At 39.2% G+C, this 22,620-nt stretch overlaps 1 protein-coding gene across 3 annotated transcripts in view; it reads right to left on the bottom strand.

Annotated features, from left to right (window-relative positions):
- LOC150090272 (zeta-crystallin-like) overlaps positions 1-8,865 on the bottom strand; it is a 109,687-nt gene extending 100,822 nt beyond the window's left edge. Inside the window, exon 1 of one of the 3 annotated variants that reach the window (XM_090369047.1) lies at positions 8,694-8,865. In XM_090369047.1, coding sequence (XP_090225173.1) covers positions 8,694-8,700 — 7 coding nt within the window. In that variant the 5' untranslated portion in view covers positions 8,701-8,865. The remainder of the gene's footprint in view (positions 1-8,693) is intronic. The other 2 variants (XM_090369045.1, XM_090369046.1) reach the window with 2 other exon arrangements.
- Positions 8,866-22,620: the final 13,755 nt, after the last annotated feature.

Genomic DNA, 22,620 nt, shown 5'->3' with positions numbered 1-22,620 from the left:
TTCCCTGGACTCGGGGGAGGTACCCATAGACTGGAGATGTGCAAATGTGACCCCAATTCACAAAGGAGGATCAAAGGCTGACACAAATAATTATAGACTTGTGAGTTTAACTTCTGTTCCAGGAAAATTGATGGAGGCACTGGTTAAAGAAGTACTGCAGGATCATCTAGACAAGACTTCAGTTATAGCTCAGACACAGCATGGTTTTGTTAAGTGAAAGTCTTGCCTGACCAAATTGATTGGATACTATGATGCAGTCACAAAAAAACTAGATGCAGGAAATAACTTTGATATTATATATTTGGATCTTAGAAATGCTTTTGATACTGTTGCACATGGAAGACTGCAACACAAATTGGAGCAGTGTGGCATTGGAGGCAAATTGCTGCTATGGATAAAGGGATGGTTGAAGGGGAGAAGACAGAGAGTGGTAATCAATGGACACTGCTCATCATGGACTAATGTTATTAGTGGAGTCCCTCAGGGTTCAGTATTGGGTCCATTATTGTTTTCTGTATTTATAAATGATATTTATGATGGTATATCAAGCTTAATGTCCAAGTTTGCAGACGATACAAAGGTTGGCAGGGTTGTTAAGTACACTACTGACGCTGTGCTGCTGCAACAGGATCTGGAAAGGTTGAGCATATGGGCTGAGAGGCGGCAAATGAAGTTTAACATTGACAAATGTAAAGTACTACATATGGGAAACAGTAACCCCAGAGCAAAGTATCAACTCTGTGGTACTACACTGACAGTGGTAGAGAATGACAAGGACATGGGGGTAATTGTGCAGGCACATATGAAGTTCTCTGAGCAGTGCAGATGGGCTGCAAGAGTAGCTCATGGGGGTCTTGTCAATGATATACAGGAATTTTTCTAGCAGGGATAAGGAGGTGATTATTCCCTTGTATGGTACTGTATACAGGTCTGGAGGCCTCATTTCAAGAAGGATGTAGAGCTGCTGGAATGAGTACAGAAAAGGGCAACAAGATTAGTGAATGGAACAAAGGGTTGCACTTACGAAGAAAGGCTTAAATTTTGCAAATTACAGTGTCTGGAGACTAGGCACCTGCAAGGTGATCTGATTGTGGTGTATAAAGCCTTGAATGGTTGGAGCATGCTCAATGCCAATGGGATTCTACCTTTTGCTCAGAATAATCACCTGAGAGGGCATAAATTCAAATTGAGGAAAGACAAGATGTAGGATAGATGTGCGGACATTTGCCTTTAGCCAGTGGGTAGTTGGTTAGTGGAACAGACTGCCATCTCTTGTTGTGGAAGTTGATAGCCTAAATAGATTCAAGGCAGAACTAGAGAAACATTTGGAGCGAGTGGATGGGTGAAATGAGAAGGTTTTTTTTTTTTTTTTTTTGGCTGATGCTGCATAAGCTTGCTTTCTTGCACCATATGACTAATAATAATAATAATAATAATAATAATAATAAAAATGAAAAGGTAGTTGTAAACTGGACATAAGAAAATTGTATTTTAGCTAATGGGTCATTAAACTGTTGGAACAAATAACCACCATCTTGTAGATATTAAAGCTTATATAAATTTAAGGATGGGTCAAGCAAATATGTGGAAGCCTAGCTTCCTTGCATGAATTCTATTTTAAGCCTTCCATCACTTGTGCTGTCAATTTAACAAAGATGCTTGTATGCTTGTATGGTGTCTGTAAGACATCGTTTTTTTTTTTTTTTTAATTATAAAAACATTAATTTTTAGGTTTTCTACTGAACTGAAAAATATCTATTTATTATAAAAATGTCAAATGAAAATAAACAAGAGAAAATAATAATAATAATAATAATAATAAGGAAAGTTTTATTGCATTTTTTACAATTTTCAAGGTCCCCAGTCCTCTGGATTGAAATGCAGATGCACATATCTTTATTCTTGCATTGCTTACATTTAGCTGGCAAAACTAAAGCTCCACACAGAGATTAGACACCTGTCACCAGGATCTCACAGATACTATGTAGGAATATGAATTGCCTAGAAAAAAGATGCTTTTGCTTGCCTGGCGTCTGCTAAATGCCAAACAAAAAATTAATGTCTCGTAATTCATACTATATCAAAATGAAAACAGAAAATATTGTTCATATAGTATTTTCCGTTGTCATTTTTCAGTTATACAAATTAAATATTGGTGGGCAAAGTTAAATGGGAGGATTTTATTTCATTTACAAATTTAGAAAAAACAGAACAATTTTAAACAGTGGTATCTGTCAGACACCATACTAGCACTGGAAGAAAACTAATAGTACAGTATTTTACAAATCCTGAATTCAAAGGATGAACTATCTCAAACACAAATACACAACCTCTGGCTGAAATGGAATGCCACTCCAGAGCAGTTCTACAACTGCTCTGGAACGTATTCAGTTCAACACTTTCCAGATCTAGGGTTGCCATAAACCTGGCTTTAAGTAGGCATCCTCCCATGGAAGTCTGATGCTATCGAGCCAGAGTTAGGTGGGTTGGAAAACTGCTAGCTTGGGGGGATACATGAACTAATAGATTAACAGTAGCCGCTGGCAGAGATGAAAGTGATTCTTGCACTGCTTCTTTTGAAATGCAACTGAGCAGCAGCCTGGAAAGCAGGGCAAAGGGCATTTCCAGGACTGCTGGGAGTCAGTGGAACAAGTAAATACATGGGCTGTGTTAGGGTAACTAAGGGTAGAAACAGGTGCATGTATACTTGCATGTACACCAATGCTAGAAGTATAGTTAATAAATTCGATGAGCTTGAAGTGCTAGTCAAGGCATCAAAGGCAGATATTGTTGGGATATCAGAGACGTGGTGTTACACTGACATAAGCAGTGCAGAATTGGAATTTGGGGAGTACAATGCGTACAGAAACGATAGACAGGACAGGAAGGAAGGTGGGGTTATGCTGCCAGTTAAAAAACACAAAATCTAAGGACGTGCATCCAATTGCTATTTGATATTGGGGGATAATGCAATGTTGAGTCTGTCTGGTGTGACACAAGCACTGGGAAAGGAAAAATGAGAGTAGGTATGTGTTATAGGCCTAATTAATCTGATGAGTATAATGAGCAATTGTGCAGAGAAATAGAGTGGGCCAGTAAATCAGAGGGTCTTATAATGGGGGATTTTAATTTTCCAGAGATTGACTGGAATTTGTGGGTTGGTCACTCACACACTAGCAAGGCATTGGTGGATTTATTGGATGATTGTTTTCTACAGCAGCATGCTCGGAGGGCAACTAGAGGTAGTAATATTCTTGATCTGATTATCAGTAGTGATTCTTCATGCATTAAGAATCAGCAGATAAAGGACCACTAGGTGGCAGTGATCACAGTGTGCTCAAATGAGATTTACTCAAAGAGGTAACTACCATGAAGGGTAAAAGGAAGGGATTTTGCTTTCGTAAAGGTGACTACGGTGGTCTAAGACAGTATTTAAATTCTATACGGTGGGCCCAACTGAAGATGTTACCAACAGTAAATTCAAAATGGGAAGCATTCAAAGAATAAATCTTCGAAGCAACTAGGCTTTTCATATTAACAGCAAATTCACAATGGGAAGCATTCAAAGAATTAATCTTGGACGCTACTAGGCTTTTCATACCAACTAAGAAATATCGTTCAAGATTTAGGCCTAAATGGATGAACTAATTAGATGAATCAGACGAACTAATTAGACATGTGACAGAGAAGAAAAATGTATGGGATACATATAAAATAATAGGTGACACAGAAGACTATGACAGATATAAGCCGGTCTGTAACCAAGTCAAAAAGGAGGTTAGGCAGGCAAAGGCAGATTACGAGAAATCTTTGGCAAAGGATGCAAAGAAAAACAGACAGCAAAGAGTTCTTTACTTATGTAAACTCTAGAAGGAAGGGGATGAATTATATTGGTCCACTTGATATTGATGGTTCAACTGTTGATGATCCTGCTCAGGTAGATAACAAACTAAATGAATATTTTGCATCTACATTCACACATGAGGAGTTATTCAGGCAGGAGAATGCCAGAGGTGTATTCAACTCTGGCAGTAAGCTAGATAATCTTGTAATAACTGAGAGTAAAGTAGAGGAGGAATTGTTGAAGATAAACTGTAGATGGGATCTATCCAGTTACATTAAAGGAGGCGGTAAAGGAAGTAAGAAAACCCTTAGCCATAATTATGAGAGCTTCCCTGGACTCGGGGAAGGTATCCATGGACTGGAGATGTGCAAATGTATCACCAATTCACAAAGGGGGTTCAAAAGTGACACAAGTAACTATATACCTGTTAGTTTAACTTGTGTTCCGGAGAAAATAATGGAATCACTGGTTAAAGAAGCATTGTAGGATCATCTAGACAAGACTGCAGTAATAGTTAAGACACAGCATGGGTTTGTTAAGGGGAAGTCTTGTCTGACAAATTTGATAGGATATTATGATGTAGTCACATAGGAACTGGATGCAAAGAATAACTTTGATATCATATATTTGGATCTTATAAAGGCCTTTGATACTGTTGCACATGGAAGACTGCTGCACAAATTGAACCAGTGTGGCATTGGAGGCAAATTGCTGCTATGGATAAAGGGATGGTTGAGTGGGAGAAGACAGAGAGTGGTAATCAATGGACACTGCTCTTCGTGGACTAATGTTATTAGTGGACTCCCTCAGGGTTCAGTGTTGTTTTCTGTATTTATAAATGATATTGACATCAGGCTTAATGTCTAAGTTTACAGACGATACGAAGGTTGGCAAGGTTGTTAATGAAACTAATGACAGTACGCTGCTGCAACAGGATTTGGAAAAGTTGAGCAGATGGGCTGAGAGGTGGGAAATGAAGTTTAATATTGACAAATGTAAAATACTACATATGGAAAGCAGTAACTCCAGAGTAACGTATCAACTCTGTGGTACTACACTGACAGTAGTAGAGAATGAAAAGGAACTGGGAGTTATTGTGCAGGCAGCTTTGAAGTTTTCTGAGCAGTGCAGACGGTCTGCAAGAGTAGCTCATGGTGTCTTGTCAATGATATACAGGAATTTTTCTAGCAGGGATAAGGAGGTGATTATCCCTTTGTATAAGGCAATGGTCAGGTCACACCTTGAGTACTGTAAACAGGTCTGGAGGCCTCATTTTAAGAAGGATGTAGAGCTGTTGGAACGAGTACAGAAAGGGCAACAAGATTAGTGAATGGAACAAAGGGTTGCTCTTACGAAGAAAGGCTTAAGTTTTGCAAATTACAGTGTCTGGAGACTAGGCATCTGCAAGGTGATCTGATTGAGATGTATAAAGCATTGAAGGTTTTGAGCATGCTCAATGCTGATGGGATTCTTCCTCTTGCTCAGAATAATACCCTGAGAGGGCATAAATTCAAATTGAGGAAAGACGATTGTAGGATAGATGTGTGGAAGTTTGCCTTTAGCCAGCGGCTGGAACAAAATTCCATCTGTTGTTGTAGAAATTGATAGCTTAAATAGATTCAATGCAGAACTTGACAAACATTTAGAGTGAATGGATGGATGAAATGGGAAGTTTTTTTTTTTTCTTTTGGCTGATGCTATATAAGCTTGCTTTCTTGCATCATGTGCCTTTTCTAATGCTAATGCTAAGTCAATTGTCTCCAAAGACAGACTGTTTCAAAAATTCTTACTGCAGAAACCAAATAGAAATGTATCTGATGTCAGAGTGTAATACTGAAAAACACACCGGCCTTCAATGGCATCCAGTCCACATCTGGCTATAAGACTTACCTGAGAAACACTGGTAAGTCTTATGACCAGTCAGCCTCTGGTTGTGTGGCTTTTCAAGTTAATATAAAATAAACAAATTTATGTGAACAAGTGTTTACAGCAATCTTGTTGGATTCTTTTTAGTTAGGCTCATTCCGAGCATATGTATTTGAAAGTTCATCCAGTATCTTTTGGAGTACATACATACCAACTAAAGCAGGGAGAAAACAAATCACCTCAAGGTCACTCACCATGCCTTCTCTTCCATAGAATTAGTACAGAGTAGTAGGATAAATGAGTGAACTTGAACCACCTGTTGTTTTTACCCCTACTTTACCAATTGATGCTTTTGCATATAGAAGGTAGTCTGCTTTCTGTGGAAACCATAGCAACTGCATGCACTGTCACATATTATTATTATTAGCCATATGATGCAAGGAAGCCTGAGACTTACGCTGCACCACCAAAAAAATTTTTCTGAGTTACCTTGAAAGAGAGCGAGTGTAGAGTAGAGTGTGTTTAGTGTCAAACGGCACCAAGGGTTTCCCTGATCTCCGCATAGTATACATTGTGGGTGTGAAACAGAACACTGTCAATGCCAGAGGTTTAAAGGTGTATGGGTTTTGTACACATATGTGTAGTGTTGTGTGCCATTGTTCCTCTGGTCATTTAGCCGCTGGGCTCCCCCTAATGGGCTCCTAACGTTGGCCCACTTCACCCCATGGAGGCAGACCAGGTACACCAGTATTATAATTATTTACTTTGGCAGGTCCTGCGACCTAATTTCCTGAGATTTCAGTGGCAAGAACCTAAAAAAAAAATATATATATATATATAGGGGAATGCTGAAGTTGGAAAAGCCAAAAACTGGTGATCACAGTTAATTTGACATGTTTAAATTTAGATGTGTGGGCATTCGAATGCATATAGATAGAGTGGGGAGTAAAGACAGAAGTATGGGGCTGTTAGCGAAGGCGATCCCAGTCAGTGTGGCAGGCCCATGCCTCACCAGAAGAAGCAGGGGGGACAGAACTCCTTTCCTCCCCCTGCTGGGGTGAGGGGTTACAGGTACCACACAAGGGAGGGTGAAACAAATCACCAGATGGCACTGGCAGCAGAGCTGCAGGTTGTCAAGGTCGGTGCAGAGTCCAGATCAGGTAAGTGTCGTATCCAGTGAAGAGATTGTTTCTAAACAGGTCATGTCCAGGTTGTACTATCAGTTTTGTTACCAGGCTTGGTTTGATTGTGGGTGGATGTATACCTCGGTTGCTACTGAAGAGACATTCAATGTCAGAATTATGTCTTAGTTGAGCAGGAAAGTTTTTCGTTTCTCGAAGAGATCATGGGTAAATATCTTGAAGGCATTTAGTGCCTTTCATCACTCAGGATGTGATGTTCCTGGTCTAGTGGCAGGTAATACATTTTTGTTATTAGTTGGCATCTGAGATCTTTGTATAGTTCACATCTGTACATTAGGCGCTCCCACTTTTCAGGGAGTCCACAGTGACATAGTGCATTGTTAGTGATGCCTAGGATGGAGAGTTTCTCCCTAATGGGTCCATGTCCCATTAGCAGGAAGATAGCATGTAGACCTGGGAAAAACCAGTGTGGAGACTTTGGGGATGAATTTCCTGGTGATGTTTCCCTTGGTGGAATTGGTCCAGTGGTCCTGCCATATCCGCATTAGGTGAGTATCAAGTCGTCTTCTCTCAAACATGAGGGTGTTTGTTGGGTCCATGGTATAGGCAAGGCAGGTTACTGTTCTGCCTTTTGTGATGTTATACATTAGGCCTGTCTAGAAAATCTACAGGTTGGGGGGGGCTATATCTAGGTACCCCCTAGATATAGTCAGCAGTATGGAGCGCTGTATCGTGTCAAGTTTCTTTATATTTGTCACTGCTATTGCTTTGTGGTACCATATGCCAGAGGCATAGCTGATAGAGAGAGAGAGAAATAACAAGAGTCAGTAGCAGAAGGGAATCGTCAAGAAAGAGAAGAATGAGGATATCCAGCTCAGGACCCTGGGTGTGTCAAGCCCATACTCACCAGATGTGAGCCCTTGGGATGAATTAGCAGTTAGTAATCTTTACAATACATATTGGTTAAACTGTTACACAGAAGAGTTGGAAAAGAATAAAAAATGAATTGCATAAAAATGAATACTGAAGATCCACATTATGCATATTGTTTATTGTACAGGCAGTGGTGCATTATCCTATAGACAAAAAAGACATCTGTCTAGGGCCCCGATCAGGGGGGGGACCCAATATCAGTTTCATAAACTCATTGATTTTTACTATTTTTTAAGTGATTTTTATTGGAAACTGAACTTTCTACCTGCCAAGGTCAATGAACTTTTTACTTGAAGATTAATTTGAAAATTACGTTTTTTTCAAAAATGGTTTTACCGATTTTGATAAAAAAATTTATTTAGTTCTTATGTTAAATAATGTTTGTTTTGTTGTGATAATAAAATGAAATTGAAAATGATCTTTATTAGTTTTTTTCTTTAGATGCCCCCTCACCCAAATTCCATTTTGCCCTGCACCGCATGAAAGTAAACAAGCCACTGTGTATAGATGCGGTACTGGAGTATCAAAAACAGGAAACGGCAGCTATCAAACACGCTGAAACTGAATCAAAGATATGCATCAAGTTTGCACAACGCAGATGTTGTTTCAATATTATATAATTTTATATTTTTTAAATATTTTTTTGTTTGCCCAAAATCCATATTTAATTCTGGAAAATTTAAAGTCCTTCTTGGATATTAAAATGTGACAAGCCTACTTCCAGTTGAAAAACTTCAAAAAAAAGTTTTATAGAATTGACGGAGATCATCTATAAGTACAAGTTAACGAATCGTTTACTATTTCACAGTTCCAGTGCAGACTTTATATAAAAATTTAGGCACATGAACACAATTAATTTATTCTGGAACAAATAAATGCGCAAATTGTTAATATACTTGACTCAATACCTGACATTTTTTTCTCATACTTCAACAGCCAAAAAATATGAACATAAGTGCAACGAACCGCAAGTGGGTGGCGTGACTGACCAGAAAAAATTGGGCGGTGTCGCTCGTCACGATGAATAAAAAAATATACTGCACAGCGAAAAGTAATAGAACACTCTCCATGGATTTTGTGTACTGTACCAGAAGTCTCTTGCGAATACACATCGCTACAACATGGTTCAACTGTTGATGATCCTGAAATCCAAATCCAACTGTTGACGAACTCAAATCCAAAATCGAATATAAATCTGACAATAATAAATGTAAATAAGTTTATTGGAGTTTTCCAAATTGATTTGTACCTGCTGCTGCTGAGGCTTGGATATTCTTCATTCTTTTTTTTTTTTTTTTTTTTTTGTTGCTGGTTTCTAGGTTTGGGCAACCTGGGGACTGGATTGCTGGCACCGACCGGTATTGCACTATCTCCGGTGGGTGCGGAATTTGTGCACAAGGCACTAAAGGTGACAGTAGACCCAGGCTTGGCTACTTGTGCCTGGGGACTGGCAGCTGCTGCCTAGGTGTTGGCTGCTCCCTGGTGGCAAGGTGGACGTACGCAAGCAATAAAAAGCTTTGCAGAGTTTCTGCACCAACACAGACGTGCAAGGTGAAGATGGGCTTAGGCCTAGGAGCCACCTTGATACAGGTAAAACACACACACGTGTTCATATATAATATAGAATTTTATATATGTATAATGAGAATGCTAATGAATATAAAACTGTATATATATATATATCTTCTTTGAAAGTTTTTTGTATATAATTTGTAAATAACTGTGTATACAAAAAAATGGAATGTTGATGATCCCGCTCAGGTGGCTAACAAACTAAATGATTATTTTGGATCTACATTCACACATTAGGGAGGGGAATGCCAGAGGTGAGCTAAACTCTGGCAGCGAGTTTCATGATTTTGTAATAATTCAGTGGAAAGTGGAGGGGAAATTGTTGAAAATAAACATAAAAAAGGCACCCGGGGGGGGAATGGGATCTATCCAGTTATATTAAAGGAGACAGCAAAGGAAGTAAGCAAACAATTAGCCATAATTATGAGAGCTTCTTTGGACTCAGGGGAGGTACCCATGGACTGGAGGTGTGCAAATGTGACCCCAATTCACAAAGGAGGATCAAAGGGCGACACAAGTAATTATATACCTGTTAGTTTAACTTCTATTCCAGGGAAAATTAATGGAGGCACTGGTTAAAGAAGCACTGCAGGATCTTCTAGACAAGACTTCACTTATAGCTCGGACACAGCATGGTTTTGTTAAGGAAACGTCTTGCCTGACCAATTTGATTGGATACAATGATGCAGTCACAAAAGAACTGGATGCAGGGAATAACTTTGATATTATATACTTGGATCTTAGAAAGGCTTTTGATACTGTTGCACTTGGAAGACTGCTGCACAAATTGGAGCAGTGTGGCATTGGGGGCAAATTGCTGCTATCGATAAAGAGGTGGTTGAGGGGGAGAATACAGAGAGTGGTAATCAATGGACACTGCTCATTGTGGACTAATGTTATTAGTGGAGTCACTCAGGGTTCATGTTGGGTCCATTATTGTTCTCTGTATTTATATGTAATATTGATGATGGTATATCAAGCTTAATGTCCCAGTTTGCAGACGATACAAAGGTAGGCAAGGTTGTTAAGGACACTAATGATAGTGCACTGCTGCAACAGGATTTGGGAAAGTTGAGCAGATGGGCTGAGAGGTGGCAAATGAAGTTTAACATTGACAAATGTAAAGTACTACATATGGGAAGCAGTAATCCCAGAGAGACGTATCAACTCTGTGGTACTACACTGACAGTGGCAGAGAATGAAAAGGACCTGGGGGGTAATTGTGCAGGCAGATATGAAGTTGTCTGAGCAGTGCAGACGGGCTGCAAGAGTAGCTCATGGTGTTTTGTCAATGATATACAGGAATTTTTCTAGCAGGGATAAGGAGGTGATTATCCCATTGTACAAATTTGTATAAGGCAATGGTCAGGCCACACCTTGAATCCTGTATACAGGTCTGGAGGCCTCATTTTAAGACGAATGTAGAGCTGTTGGAACGAGTACAGAGAAGGGCAACAAGATTAGTGAATGGAACAAAGGGTTGCTCTTACAAAGAAAGGCTTAAGTTTGCAAATTACAGTGTCTGGAGACTAGGTATCTTTCGAGGTGATCTGATTGAGGTGTATAAAGCCTTGAATGGTTTGAGCATGCTCAGTGCTGATGGGATTCTTCCTCTTGCTCAGAATAATCACATGAGAGGGGCGTAAATTCAAAGTGAGGAAAAACAGATGCAGGGTAGAGCCAGCGGGTAGTTGGTTGGTGGAACAGACTTCCGTCCTTTGTTGTGGAAGTTGATAGCCTAAATAAACTTAAGGCCAAGTTGGACAGGTATTTGGAACGAATGGAGGGGTGAAATGGGAGCTGGTTTTTTTTTTTTTTTTTTTGGCTGATGCTGCATAAGCTTGCTTTCTTGCATCATATGCCTCTACTAATGCTAACATAATCAACATCAATATAAACCTCGTTTGTCTGATATGGGGTTGTTAATCTGGACAGAATCTGACTTTCTGCCCTAGTGGGTAGCACAATTGTTATGGTCAACTTCCTTTTTAAATTTTATATAATTTTATATTTTGTAAATATTTTTTTTTTGGCCCAAAATCCATATTTAATTCTGGAAAAGTTAACGTCGGCACGGGTTGATCTTTTCCCTGAACCCAGATCTTTTCTACACTGGCTAGAAAAGATCTGGGTTCGAACTCCGTCGTTGATAAGAGGAATATTTATGGGTATTCTTTACAACGTATCTGAGTTATTCGGTCTCAAGTGAGGGAAGCGCGAATTTCTCCCGAAAACTAGGGTTTTTCATCCAGAAAACATCCAATTAACCACAGAACACACAGTGACGCGTTATCCTATAGGCAAAAAAGACATCTTTTTTGCTTATAGGATATAGGATGGGGCCCCTCTGATCGGGGTCCTAGGCTTAAGCCCCGATCAGAGGGGGGGGCCCCAAAATCACTGTTTCAAAAACTCATTGCTGTGTTTACTAATATTTTTAAGTGATTTTTTTTTTTTTTTTTTTTTATCGGAAACTGAACTTTCTACGTTCCAAGCAGTGGCGTAATTACCATGTAGTCAGGCAAGGCAATTGCCTTTCGGCTCGGGCCCTTTAGGGACCCGGCGTCTTTGGCTGTCTCCTGTTTTTGCAATTTTCATTAATTAAGTAGGGGCCCTAACGTGTTCTTTGCCTCCGGGCCCGAAAAAGGGTAGCTACGCTACTACGGTGCAAAGGTTAATAAACTTTACTTGAAGAATAATTTGAAAATTACCTTTTTTTTTTTTCGAAAATGTTTTAACGATTTTGATGAAATTTTATATTTAGTTCTACTTTAAATAGTTGCGTTAATTATAAAAATAAAGACTGCCTTGTATGTTACCGATGCCGCTGTTCCCGTTATGCACAATGTAGTACAGTAGTAGAAAAAAGGTAGCAACAATGTTATCAGCCGGTTTTGAGTGAATGCCAAAGCAGAACTGAAGTACAGCTGAATAATCGGTAGTTTTTGATTTTATTGACTGTAAAACGTAAATGAACGAGTGTAAAAACATTAAATATTGAGTGACACAATAGCACAGAGGAGCACAAATACAGCGGATATCCGATATATAGCGATAAACTCATGGTTTCCGTTTGTTTCTTTGAAGGGAATTTTGGGGGCCTCAAATTCCATTTCGCCTTGGGCCCCGTGAAGGTATAACGCGCCACTGAGAACACATGCAATTTACAGGCATAACATATACGGTACAATATAACCTAAGTTGCTAATGCGCCGAAAATCTTACGACAACCAATCCAAAGACTTTCGATATGGGATGGTAATTGTATGTACATCTGTAGCTGTTCTGAGCGTGTAACTGAGATTGTTTGAATTTCCTAAAATCAAGTGTGAAAGATCTTTGAATAATATCGATCGTAGGTGATCAACCATCCATAAGGAGCTACAAAGCCTTAGGTACAATGGTAGAACAACTGCACTGCTCATAAGCCTAATATCACAGTCGTTAATGTAAACAGACATTTCGAGTGATGCAGTTCATAATAACTGCAAAAAAAAAACAACAGTTTAGCTGATTGCCGCTTTGTCAGCGGAATGGCTGAAAATAGCGGAGGACATTTTGAAAAAAAAAAAAAAAAAAAAAAGTACGCATTCTCTGGCAAGCTTAAACATACCCCAGGGGCTCACATCTGGTGAGTATGGGCTTGGCACACCAAGGGTCCTGAGCTGGATATCATCATTCTTCTCTTTCTTGGTGATTCCTCTCTCTCTCTCTCTTTCTCAGGGTAACTCGGGAATTTTTTTGGCTGGAGCAGCATAAGCCTCAGGCTTCCTTGCACCATATCAATAATAATAATAATAATAATAATACAATACAATACAATTTGTTTACAATGAATGAACTTGTTAAGAAAAGTAAATTTCTTGACTACAAGTTGTAATTCTTCATTTACAAGTTTTTTTGCATACAAATTTGTTATCTAACAGAAAAGAAAATGAAATCACAACACATAGTATATTGCGCACTGCAAACAGAGATAGCAATTTATCTGCATAGCAATTCTAATCTACTGTATCATTGAGTATAAAAATTTTCTAATTAAGAATTTTAATTTGGAGCTAGAATAACTTCTCCTGAGCCCGAAATCTACACTAGACAACAAGTTATTTATTATATTCATTGTATACCTATCTCCAAATCTATTTAGTACCCTAGGGTGAGACAAAACAATTGCTTTTGGGTTCCTTAAATTATGTGAGACATTTCTTTGCAGATTCGACTCTTAAAAAATAGTGTTAAGATTTTTCGAGATTAAATTTAACTTCAGTTTTTGAACTCGATAAAGTATTTTATATTTCAACAAAAATTGCGTTCTCTTATTCAGGTCATTCCAAAAGTTTGTCCCCATTAAAAGTCTCAAAATCCTGTTAATTAAGTTGTTTATTTCAGTTATATTTGTTCGTGCCCATACATTTACTAAATAATTGAGTTGGGAGTCCACTAATGCATAATATAAGGCAAGTTTTGTTCTAAGATTTAACTTATTCTTAATGTAGCGAAAAAAGTACACATAAAATCTCGTTTTTTTTTTTTTTGTACAAATTTGTTATATACATTGCTCAACTAAGACTGTAGTCAATCCATAACCAAAGGTAACAATGATTTGAAATTTCTTACACAGTTAGACATTTGCAATTCTGGAAATTCTGGTAATATAGGCATTCATATTTATGTAATCTAATAGAGGGATGAATGTCCAAGGTTTGATGAGGAGGTTTAATTACCAAAAATTTAGTTTTTTCAAAGCTGAGTGCTAATTTATTATCATGCAACCAAGTTTGTAAATGTATTACATCCTGCTGTAAATCTTTAGCCATTTTTGCCAGGTTCTTTCCAATTGTATATAAGATTATATCATCTGCATAAATTTTTATAAAGGAATTCTTTATTACTTCGAATATATCATTTATATAGATGTTGAACATGATTGACCCTGTGAAAGCCCTAGGGTACTCCTCTCACATTATATGATTTTCTCTTTGTATTTTCTGTTTCAACTGTTATTTTTCTTTTGGTTAAATAACATGCTAAGAGTTGATTGATTCTTCCCCTTATACCATATTTCAGTAATTTTTGTTGTAATATTGGGATATCAATTAATCTTTCAGGGAGATGCCCTGAGCCCATTGTGGTTCTGTTTAACACTTAACCCGTTATCTACCATGCTCAACAGTAGCAAGTACGGATATAACCTCAAAGAAGGAAGAAAGAACCTGTACACCCTCACCCACGTGATGTACATGGATGACATCAAGCTCTACGCGGGAACCGAGAAGCACCTTCAGCAACTACCGAGATCACCGAAAAATTCAGCAATGGTATTAGGATTGAATTTGGTCTAGATAAGTGAAACAGCCACGGATTGCCCCAGGGAAAATTAGTCAACTGAAACCACCAGCTGCAGAGTGGTAAAGAGATCTAATCCCTGGAAGAGGGGGGTGGCATAGAAATACTTGGGGATGATGCAGGCTCAGCAGTTACAGCACAAGAAAATTAAGGCCTGCCTGACCGAAAAATATCACCAGAGACTCAGAAGCCTGCTGAAAGCAAAGCTGAATGGAGGGAACAGAGTTATAGCCTTAAACAGCTATGTGCTAACATAGCTGTTTAAGGCTATAACTTAGGTTATCCCAGTGCTAACATACTCCTTCGAGGTATTAGATTGGACTAACACCAAACTGGAGGATACTGAGAAAGACAAGGACAATGATGACCAAGAGCCGCTAACACCACCCGAAATTTGCTGTGGAGAGACTGACAATTGCCCGGGAAGAAGGAGGAAGGGGACTGATAGACCTCATTGAGCAACAGAAGAGACCGATAGTTAACCTGAAGGATTACTTCCAGAAACACACAGCAGCACTCCAGCAGGCCATAAAGAAGATAGACAAGCGGTATACCCCACTCAAAATAAGCGAGGAGTTCCCCCAACCAGAGGCACAAACGAAGCTAGAAAGATCGGCAGAGACACACCCTGTCAGATACTACAAAGATCTCTTTCAAGATCACATAGATAAAATTGCTTCCGATGCATGGTTCACAAGCGGGACGCTCTTCCCTGAGACTGAAGGATTCATGCTCGCTATCCAAGAGCAGGTAATCAACATTATAGAAAATTCATCATCGCCAAGGAGCCCGGAGTGTTCGATGACAAATGTAAACGTTTCCACTTGGCCTCAGAAACGATCCAGCACATCACCCACCTCGTGATGCACAGTGGTCACCCAGACTGAGCACATTCATAGACACGAACAGGTAGCCAGGATAATACGTCAGAAACTAGCAAGGAACCCAAGCACGATACTAAGTACTATAGGTTCTAATACCTCTCGTGTTTGGGATTCACATAAAAAAAAAAGGAAATACCAGTTGGTTGAAGAAAGTGTATATTACTACAGGTAAGAACCCCAGGCAGTACCAGAAACCCCAACCCACAAGCTGTACTGGGACCGCACTATAATAACGATAGGACAATCGCACACAACAGACCGGGCATAACCCTTGTGTATAAGAAGGAAAAGGAGGCTACCGATCTGATTGACATAACGGTACCCAACAATGGCATCCTGCAGAAAACCCATGGGGAAAAATTAGGAAATAGACGATCCTAAGATATGCAACAAGTAACGACCATCCCGATCATCGTGTGAACCACAGGTATGGTGCCAAATACACTACATAACAGCCTAGCTGCAATAGGTCTCTCAGCGAACCCCTACAAGGAACTTCAGAAAGTAGCAATCGTGAACACCTGTAGGATAGTGAGACACTTCCTCGACCAACAGTAACACCAGACATAACAACAAACCACCCTGTGTACTTGGTAGCAATACCCGTCACGAGGTGGAACCCCTTATCAGGGAGAAATAATTTAAGAGCAACAGTAATAATAATAAATAATAATACGACAACTTCATGGTTCCACATCCAAAGTTATGCTGAATGTAATCAGTTGTACACTGATGGTTCGAAATCAGACAAGACAGGTGCTTTGGCAGTCTTACCTATTTTCACTGTTTCTGCTTCTCTACCAACAGAATTCATCAGTTTCTCTGTAGAACGTTTTACTATCTACCTAAGTCTTAATTATCTAGATTCTTAAACCAGTGCACAGAATCAACTCAATGAAGAATGAAACACGCAATTATCATCCCCTGCTGAAACAAATCAGATCAAAACTGATCCAGCTGAAAGACAAACAACATACAGTGGTATCTTGATGTTGTCCAGCTCATTGTGGAATATCGGAAATGAAAACGCAGATCAGGCAGAAAAAAAAAACCAATAAAGTGAAATGTAATTGATGTGAAGATTCCTGTGGAAGACTTCAAAACCATTATATGAAAAGCCTACAGTCCTCAATGGAAAAATATATGGCAAGAGCATAGCAACAATAAACTTATAGAAATGAAGACATTCTTCCTTCTGGAATTCCAGCACCAGGAAAAGAAGTCGTTCTTGCAAGAGCACCCATTGGACTCTCATATAACTCATGTTTACCTTCTCAGTAACGAAGGCCCTACAAGGTGTACTCACTGCTAAAATGTTCTCTCAGCGAAACATTTTACATGACTGTGCCTATTATCAAAATACAAGGACAGAATTATTCCTATCCCACAGAAGTTTACAGGAACCTAGAACAACGAAGCACATCGTTGTTATAGAACCTAGAACAATGAACCACATCGTTGTTATAGGTAAATGGAGCACACCTAGATGAATTTTTCTCCTTTCTAAAGAAGATGAGGATGTTCTCTCACTTCTAAAAACTTTCAAACTTGAAACTATTATATTAATTTGAAAGGCACGATATGGTCGTTGTAGCCCTTGTGCCAAAACCTTCAATATCTATAACAGAAACTCTTCAACTGTGTTCCTTATCTACATACAAAAAAATATTTTGGATAATATCGCTTTTTCACCTGCACACTTTTACTTTCAGCAAGGCGAGGCTAACTGCTATTGCATTATACAGCTAGGCCTCGCATAACTCGAGTTCGATTAACGCGATATTCACTTAACGCTATTTGAAAAATGATACCACTTTTCACGATGCAAATTTCCAGTTAACGCGATCTTTTTTTTTTTTTTTTTTTATGTGATAGTCGAAAAAGATTTGAATCGCGCGTTAAGCTTACTGCGAGTCGTACGGTCAATAAACAAACGTTTGCCTGCTGCCCGCCTCGGTGTGTTCCATAAACCATCGGAAAAAAGACGTTTTTGTCTCCTGCTAATAAAGTCAATGCAGACTTGCATTTAAAAATTCAAATTTTTAAATGAGCCAGATGAAAATGTTACCGCGAAGAAGATAACGGTAAAAGAACTAGATGAAATCTTTCGTATCGCATAGAACCTCAAACAAAAGGTTTCATGTTCTCTGGGATATTTATTTCGCCAGGGCACAGAGAAGATTGTTGTCGGCTATCGGAAATTGATTGATGAAAAGAGAAAGTCAACACTGTTCAAATATTTCCGCAACAGTAATTTCTTCATTGTGTATTTTATGTCAGAGGTTCCCAAAGTTTCTCGGTTCACGGCGCCTTTAATGTCTCAGTAATTTTTTCAAGGCGCACCCAGACCAAAAGGAATACCTAACAGTTTCGTTTAGTAGATAGATCCAAACAACTTAATAAGAAATGCTGAAACTGTGAACTACCTCGAGCTAGTAGTTCGCGCGGTGTCCGACAGATGTCGAGTATCGCTGTGTTTTTCTCGAAAATTTAAAATATTCCGCGGCGCACAGTTTAAGAACCGCTGTTTTATGCAATGAATATTTAATTCCATAATTATTTTCATTATCTTTTACATTATATACAATTAAAAAGTGATTTTAAAAGAATTTTTAAAATTCTTTATGGACATTCCAGAAGGTCAAGGACCAATTATAATTTTTCCTATTGGTTATGATATTGGATTAACGCGTTTCCGCTTTGCGCGATGCGCTCGCGGGACGAATTAATCGCGTTAATCGAGGTCCGCCTTTACTACAACAAAGTGATTGACAGTTCTGTCTCAAAGACTAAGCCTAGGCACGTCACTCTGTGGTATAGGCACTCTCTGATATATGCAGCATTAATCTGCATGTACCACAGCGAGAAAGATCGTATCAGAAAGGCTGAGAAGGAAAGAAGAGATATTGAAGAGTATGAAGCAGCACTTAAAAATCCTGATATCGAAGAAAACAAAGCGATTATAATAAGTTAAAGGTTTCGCAATTAAGAAAAGAAAGATACGAAAAGAGCAAAAAAAAAAAAAAAAAATCACAAATTGTTGATAGCTCTACTGAAACTTTTTGGAAGTATCGAAACTCCTTTGGAAGAAAAGTTTCAATTTAGTCGCAACAAATAATACTGTTCGCAGAATGAAAAAAAATAATCCGAAATGAAGATTCCAGGAGAATTGAAAATACAGTAGTTTATTCATCAGACCAAATTATGCCAGATAGTTGTAATGCTGAAGAATACAACTCTGTAACACCCAGAACACTTTATTCTCTGGAGCCTTCAGGTTTACTTCCGCATAAATTACTATGGTTTTAAGAAACTTAGATATAAAGAATGACTACGTGTATTGGAAATAAGGATGAAATGTTTGGTTTCTGTATACGTCACAGGTGACAGAACTGGACGAAAGCATATATTCCACGGATTCATATGTATTCAAACGAAGGGGAATTTAACTTAATTTTTCAACGAATACAGTTTCCTGTGAAATTGGCTTTTAGTATGACAATAATTAAAGTCAAGGTCAAACATTATCTAAAGTTGGTGTTGACTTAACTTCACCATGTTTTTCCCATGGACAATTGTTTGTTGTTTGTTATTAGCATTAGCATTAGCATTAGCATTAGCAGAGGCATATGATGCAAGAAAGCAAGCTTATTCAGCATCAGCCAAAAAAAACAAAAAAAAAAAAAAAAACCCACTCCCATTTCACCCCTCCGTTCGTTCGAAATACCTGTCCAGTTGAGCTTTAAATTTGTTTAGGCTATCAACTTCAACAACCAGTGATGGAAGTCGGTTCCACCAACCAACCACCCGCTGGCCAAAGGCAAATTTCCGCACATCTATCCGACATCCGTCCTTCCTCAATTTGAATTTATGCCCTCTGAGGTGATTATTCTGAGAAAGATGAAGAATCCCATTGGCATTGAGCATGCTCAAACCATTCAAAGCCTTATACACCTCTATCAGATCACCTCGCCGGTGCCTAGTCTCCAGACTCTGTAATTTGCAAAACTTAAGCCTTTCTTCGTAAGAGCAACACTTTGTTCCATTTACTAATCTTGTTGCCCTTCTCTGTACCCGTTCCAGCAGCTCTACATCCTTCTTGAAATGAGGCCTCCAGACCTGTATACAGTACTCAAGATGTGGCCTTACCATTGCCTTATACAATGGAATAATCACCTCCTTATCCTTGCTAGAAAAATTCCTGTATATCATTGACAAGACACCATGAGCTACTCTTGCAGCTCGTCTGCACTGCTCAGAGAACTTCATATCTGCCTGCACAATTACCCCCAGGTCCTTTTCATTCTCCACCACTGTCAGTGTAGTACCGCAGAGTTGATACGTTGCTCTGGGGTTACTGTTTCCCATATGCAGCACTTTACATTTGTCGATGTTAAACCTCATTTGCCACCTCTCAGCCCATCTGTTCAACCTGTCCAGATCCTGTTGCAGCAGCATAGCGTCAGTATTGTCCTTAACGACCCTGCCAACCTTTGTATCATCTGCAAACTTGGACATTAAACTTGATATCCCATCATCAATATCATTCATAAACACCGAAAACAACAACGGACCCAACACTGAACCTTGAGGAACTCCACTAATAACATTAGTCCACGTTGAGCAGTGTCCATTGATTACCACTCTCTGTCTTCTGCCACTCAACCATCCCCTTATCCATAGCAGCAATTTGCCTCCAATGCCACACTGCTCCAATTTGTGCAGCAGTCTTCCATGTGCAACAGTATCAAAAGCCTTTCTAAGATCCAAATATATAATATCAAAGTTATTCCCTGCATCCAGTTCTTTTGTGACTACATCATAGTATCCAATCAAATTGGTCAGGCAAGACCTGCCCTTAACAAAACCATGCTGCGTCTGAGCTATAACTGAATTCTTGTCTAGATGATCCTGCAGTGCTTCTTTAACCAGTGCCTCCATTAATTTACCTGGAACAGAAGTTAAACTAACAGGTCTATAATTACTTGTGTCAGCCTTTGAACCTCCTTTGTGAATTGGGGTCACATTTGCACATCTCCAGTCCATAGGTACCTCCCCTGAGTCCAAGGAAGCTCTCATAATTATGGCTAAGGGTTTGCTTACTTCCTTTGCTGCCTCCTTTAATATAACTGGATAGATCCCATCCACCCCAGGTGCCTTTTTTATGTTTATCCCCAACAATCTCTCCTCCACTTTCCTCTCAGTTATTACAAAATCATCCAGCTCACTGCCAATGTTTACTTTACCTACATCATTCTCCTTCCTGAATAACTCCTCATGGTGAATGTAGATGCAAAATACTCGTTTAGATTGTTAGCCACCTGAGCAGGATCCTCAACTGTTGAACCATCAATATCCAGTGGACCAATCTGATTCATCCCTTTCCTTTTCGAGTTCAAGTATGTAAAGAACTCTTTTCTGTTTTTCTTTACATCCTTTGCCAAGGATTTTTCATAGTCTGCCTTTGCCTGCCTAATCTCCTTTGTGACTTTGTTACAGACCAACTTATATCTATCATAGGCTTCCATGTCACCCATTAATTTGTATGTATCCCATGCATTTTTCTTCTCTGCCACATGTCTCATTAGTTCATCTGACAACCATTTAGGCCTAAACCTTGAACAATATTTCTTAGTTGGTATGTAAAGCCTGGTAGCCTCCAAGATTAGTTCCTTGAATGCTTCCCATTTTGAGTTTGCTGTTGGTAACATCATCAGTTGGTCCCACTGTATAGAATTTAAATACTGTCTCAGACCATCATAGTCGCCTTTACGAAAACAAAAACCCTTCCCTTTACCTCTGATGGTAGTTACCTCCTTGAGTAAATCCCACTTCAACACACTGTGATCACTGCCACCTAGTGGTTCATTTATCTGCAGGTTCTTAATGCATGAGGAATCACTACTGATAATCAGATCAAGAGTATTGCTCCCTCTCGTTGCCTCACGAACATGCTGATGTAGAAAACAATCATCCAATAAATCCACAAAAGCCTTGCTAGTGTGCGAGTGACCAACCCACAAATTCCAGTCAATATCTGGGAAATTAAAGTCCCCCATTATAAGACTCTCTGATTTACTGGCCCACTCTATTTCCCTGTACAATATCTTATTATACTCATCAGAGTCATTAGGCCTATAGCACACTCCTACTCTCAATTTTGATTTCCCTATGCTTATGTCACACCAAACTGACTCGACGCTGCCCTGTCCATCGATGTCGACTGGCTTCACTTCCTTGGACTTTATGTGTTTCTTAATTAATAGCATAACCCCTCCTCCGCTCCTGTCCTGTCTATCCTTTCTATACACATTGTATTCCCCAAATTCCAGTTCCGCATTACTTATATCTGTGTGACACCACGTCTCTGATATCCCAACAATATCTGCCTTTGATGTTTTGAGCAATACCTCAAATTCATCAAATTTATTTACCAAACTCCTAGCATTGGTGTACACGCAGGTATACATGCACCTGTTTCTATTCTTAGCTACCCTAACACAACCCATGTGTTTACTTGTACCGCAATGACTCCCAGCAGTCTCTGAAATATCCTGCATCCTGTTTTTCAGACTTCTGCTCATTTGAATAGAAGCAGTGCAAGAATCACTTCCACCTCTGCCACTGGCTACTGTTAATCTATTAGTCCTTGTATCCCCCCCAACTAGCAGTTTTCCGACCCACCTAACACTGCCTCGACAGCATCAGCAAAAATTCTTGCACCCTTTCTATTTAAGTGTATCCCATCCCTGTAGAAGCAATCTCTCCTGTTAACAAGTACAGTCCAGGCTGAAAAAAATTCTACCCCTTGAGCCTTGCACAATCCCTCCAGGGCCGAATTGATCGACAAGGCTCTCATCATATACTCCCTCCTATCGTGTCTGGGCAGAATTGCAGACACTTTCAAGTTCAACCCTAATTCACGGCTTTTTTTCAACAGTGACCTGTACTTGCTAAGTAATTCCGCCGGTTTTTTAGGAGCATTAGCAACTAAGGCCATATTGCTCCGGGATATGCGGTGGTCATTCCTGAC

The sequence above is a fragment of the Mastigoproctus giganteus genome, chromosome 2, assembly GCF_048544385.1.
Source record: "Mastigoproctus giganteus isolate SK-2022 chromosome 2, ASM4854438v1, whole genome shotgun sequence".
NCBI classification, from domain to species: Eukaryota; Metazoa; Arthropoda; class Arachnida; order Uropygi; family Thelyphonidae; genus Mastigoproctus; species Mastigoproctus giganteus.
The sequence above is the reverse complement of the archived record's forward strand: the minus strand, read 5'-3'. Positions and strand labels throughout refer to the sequence as shown.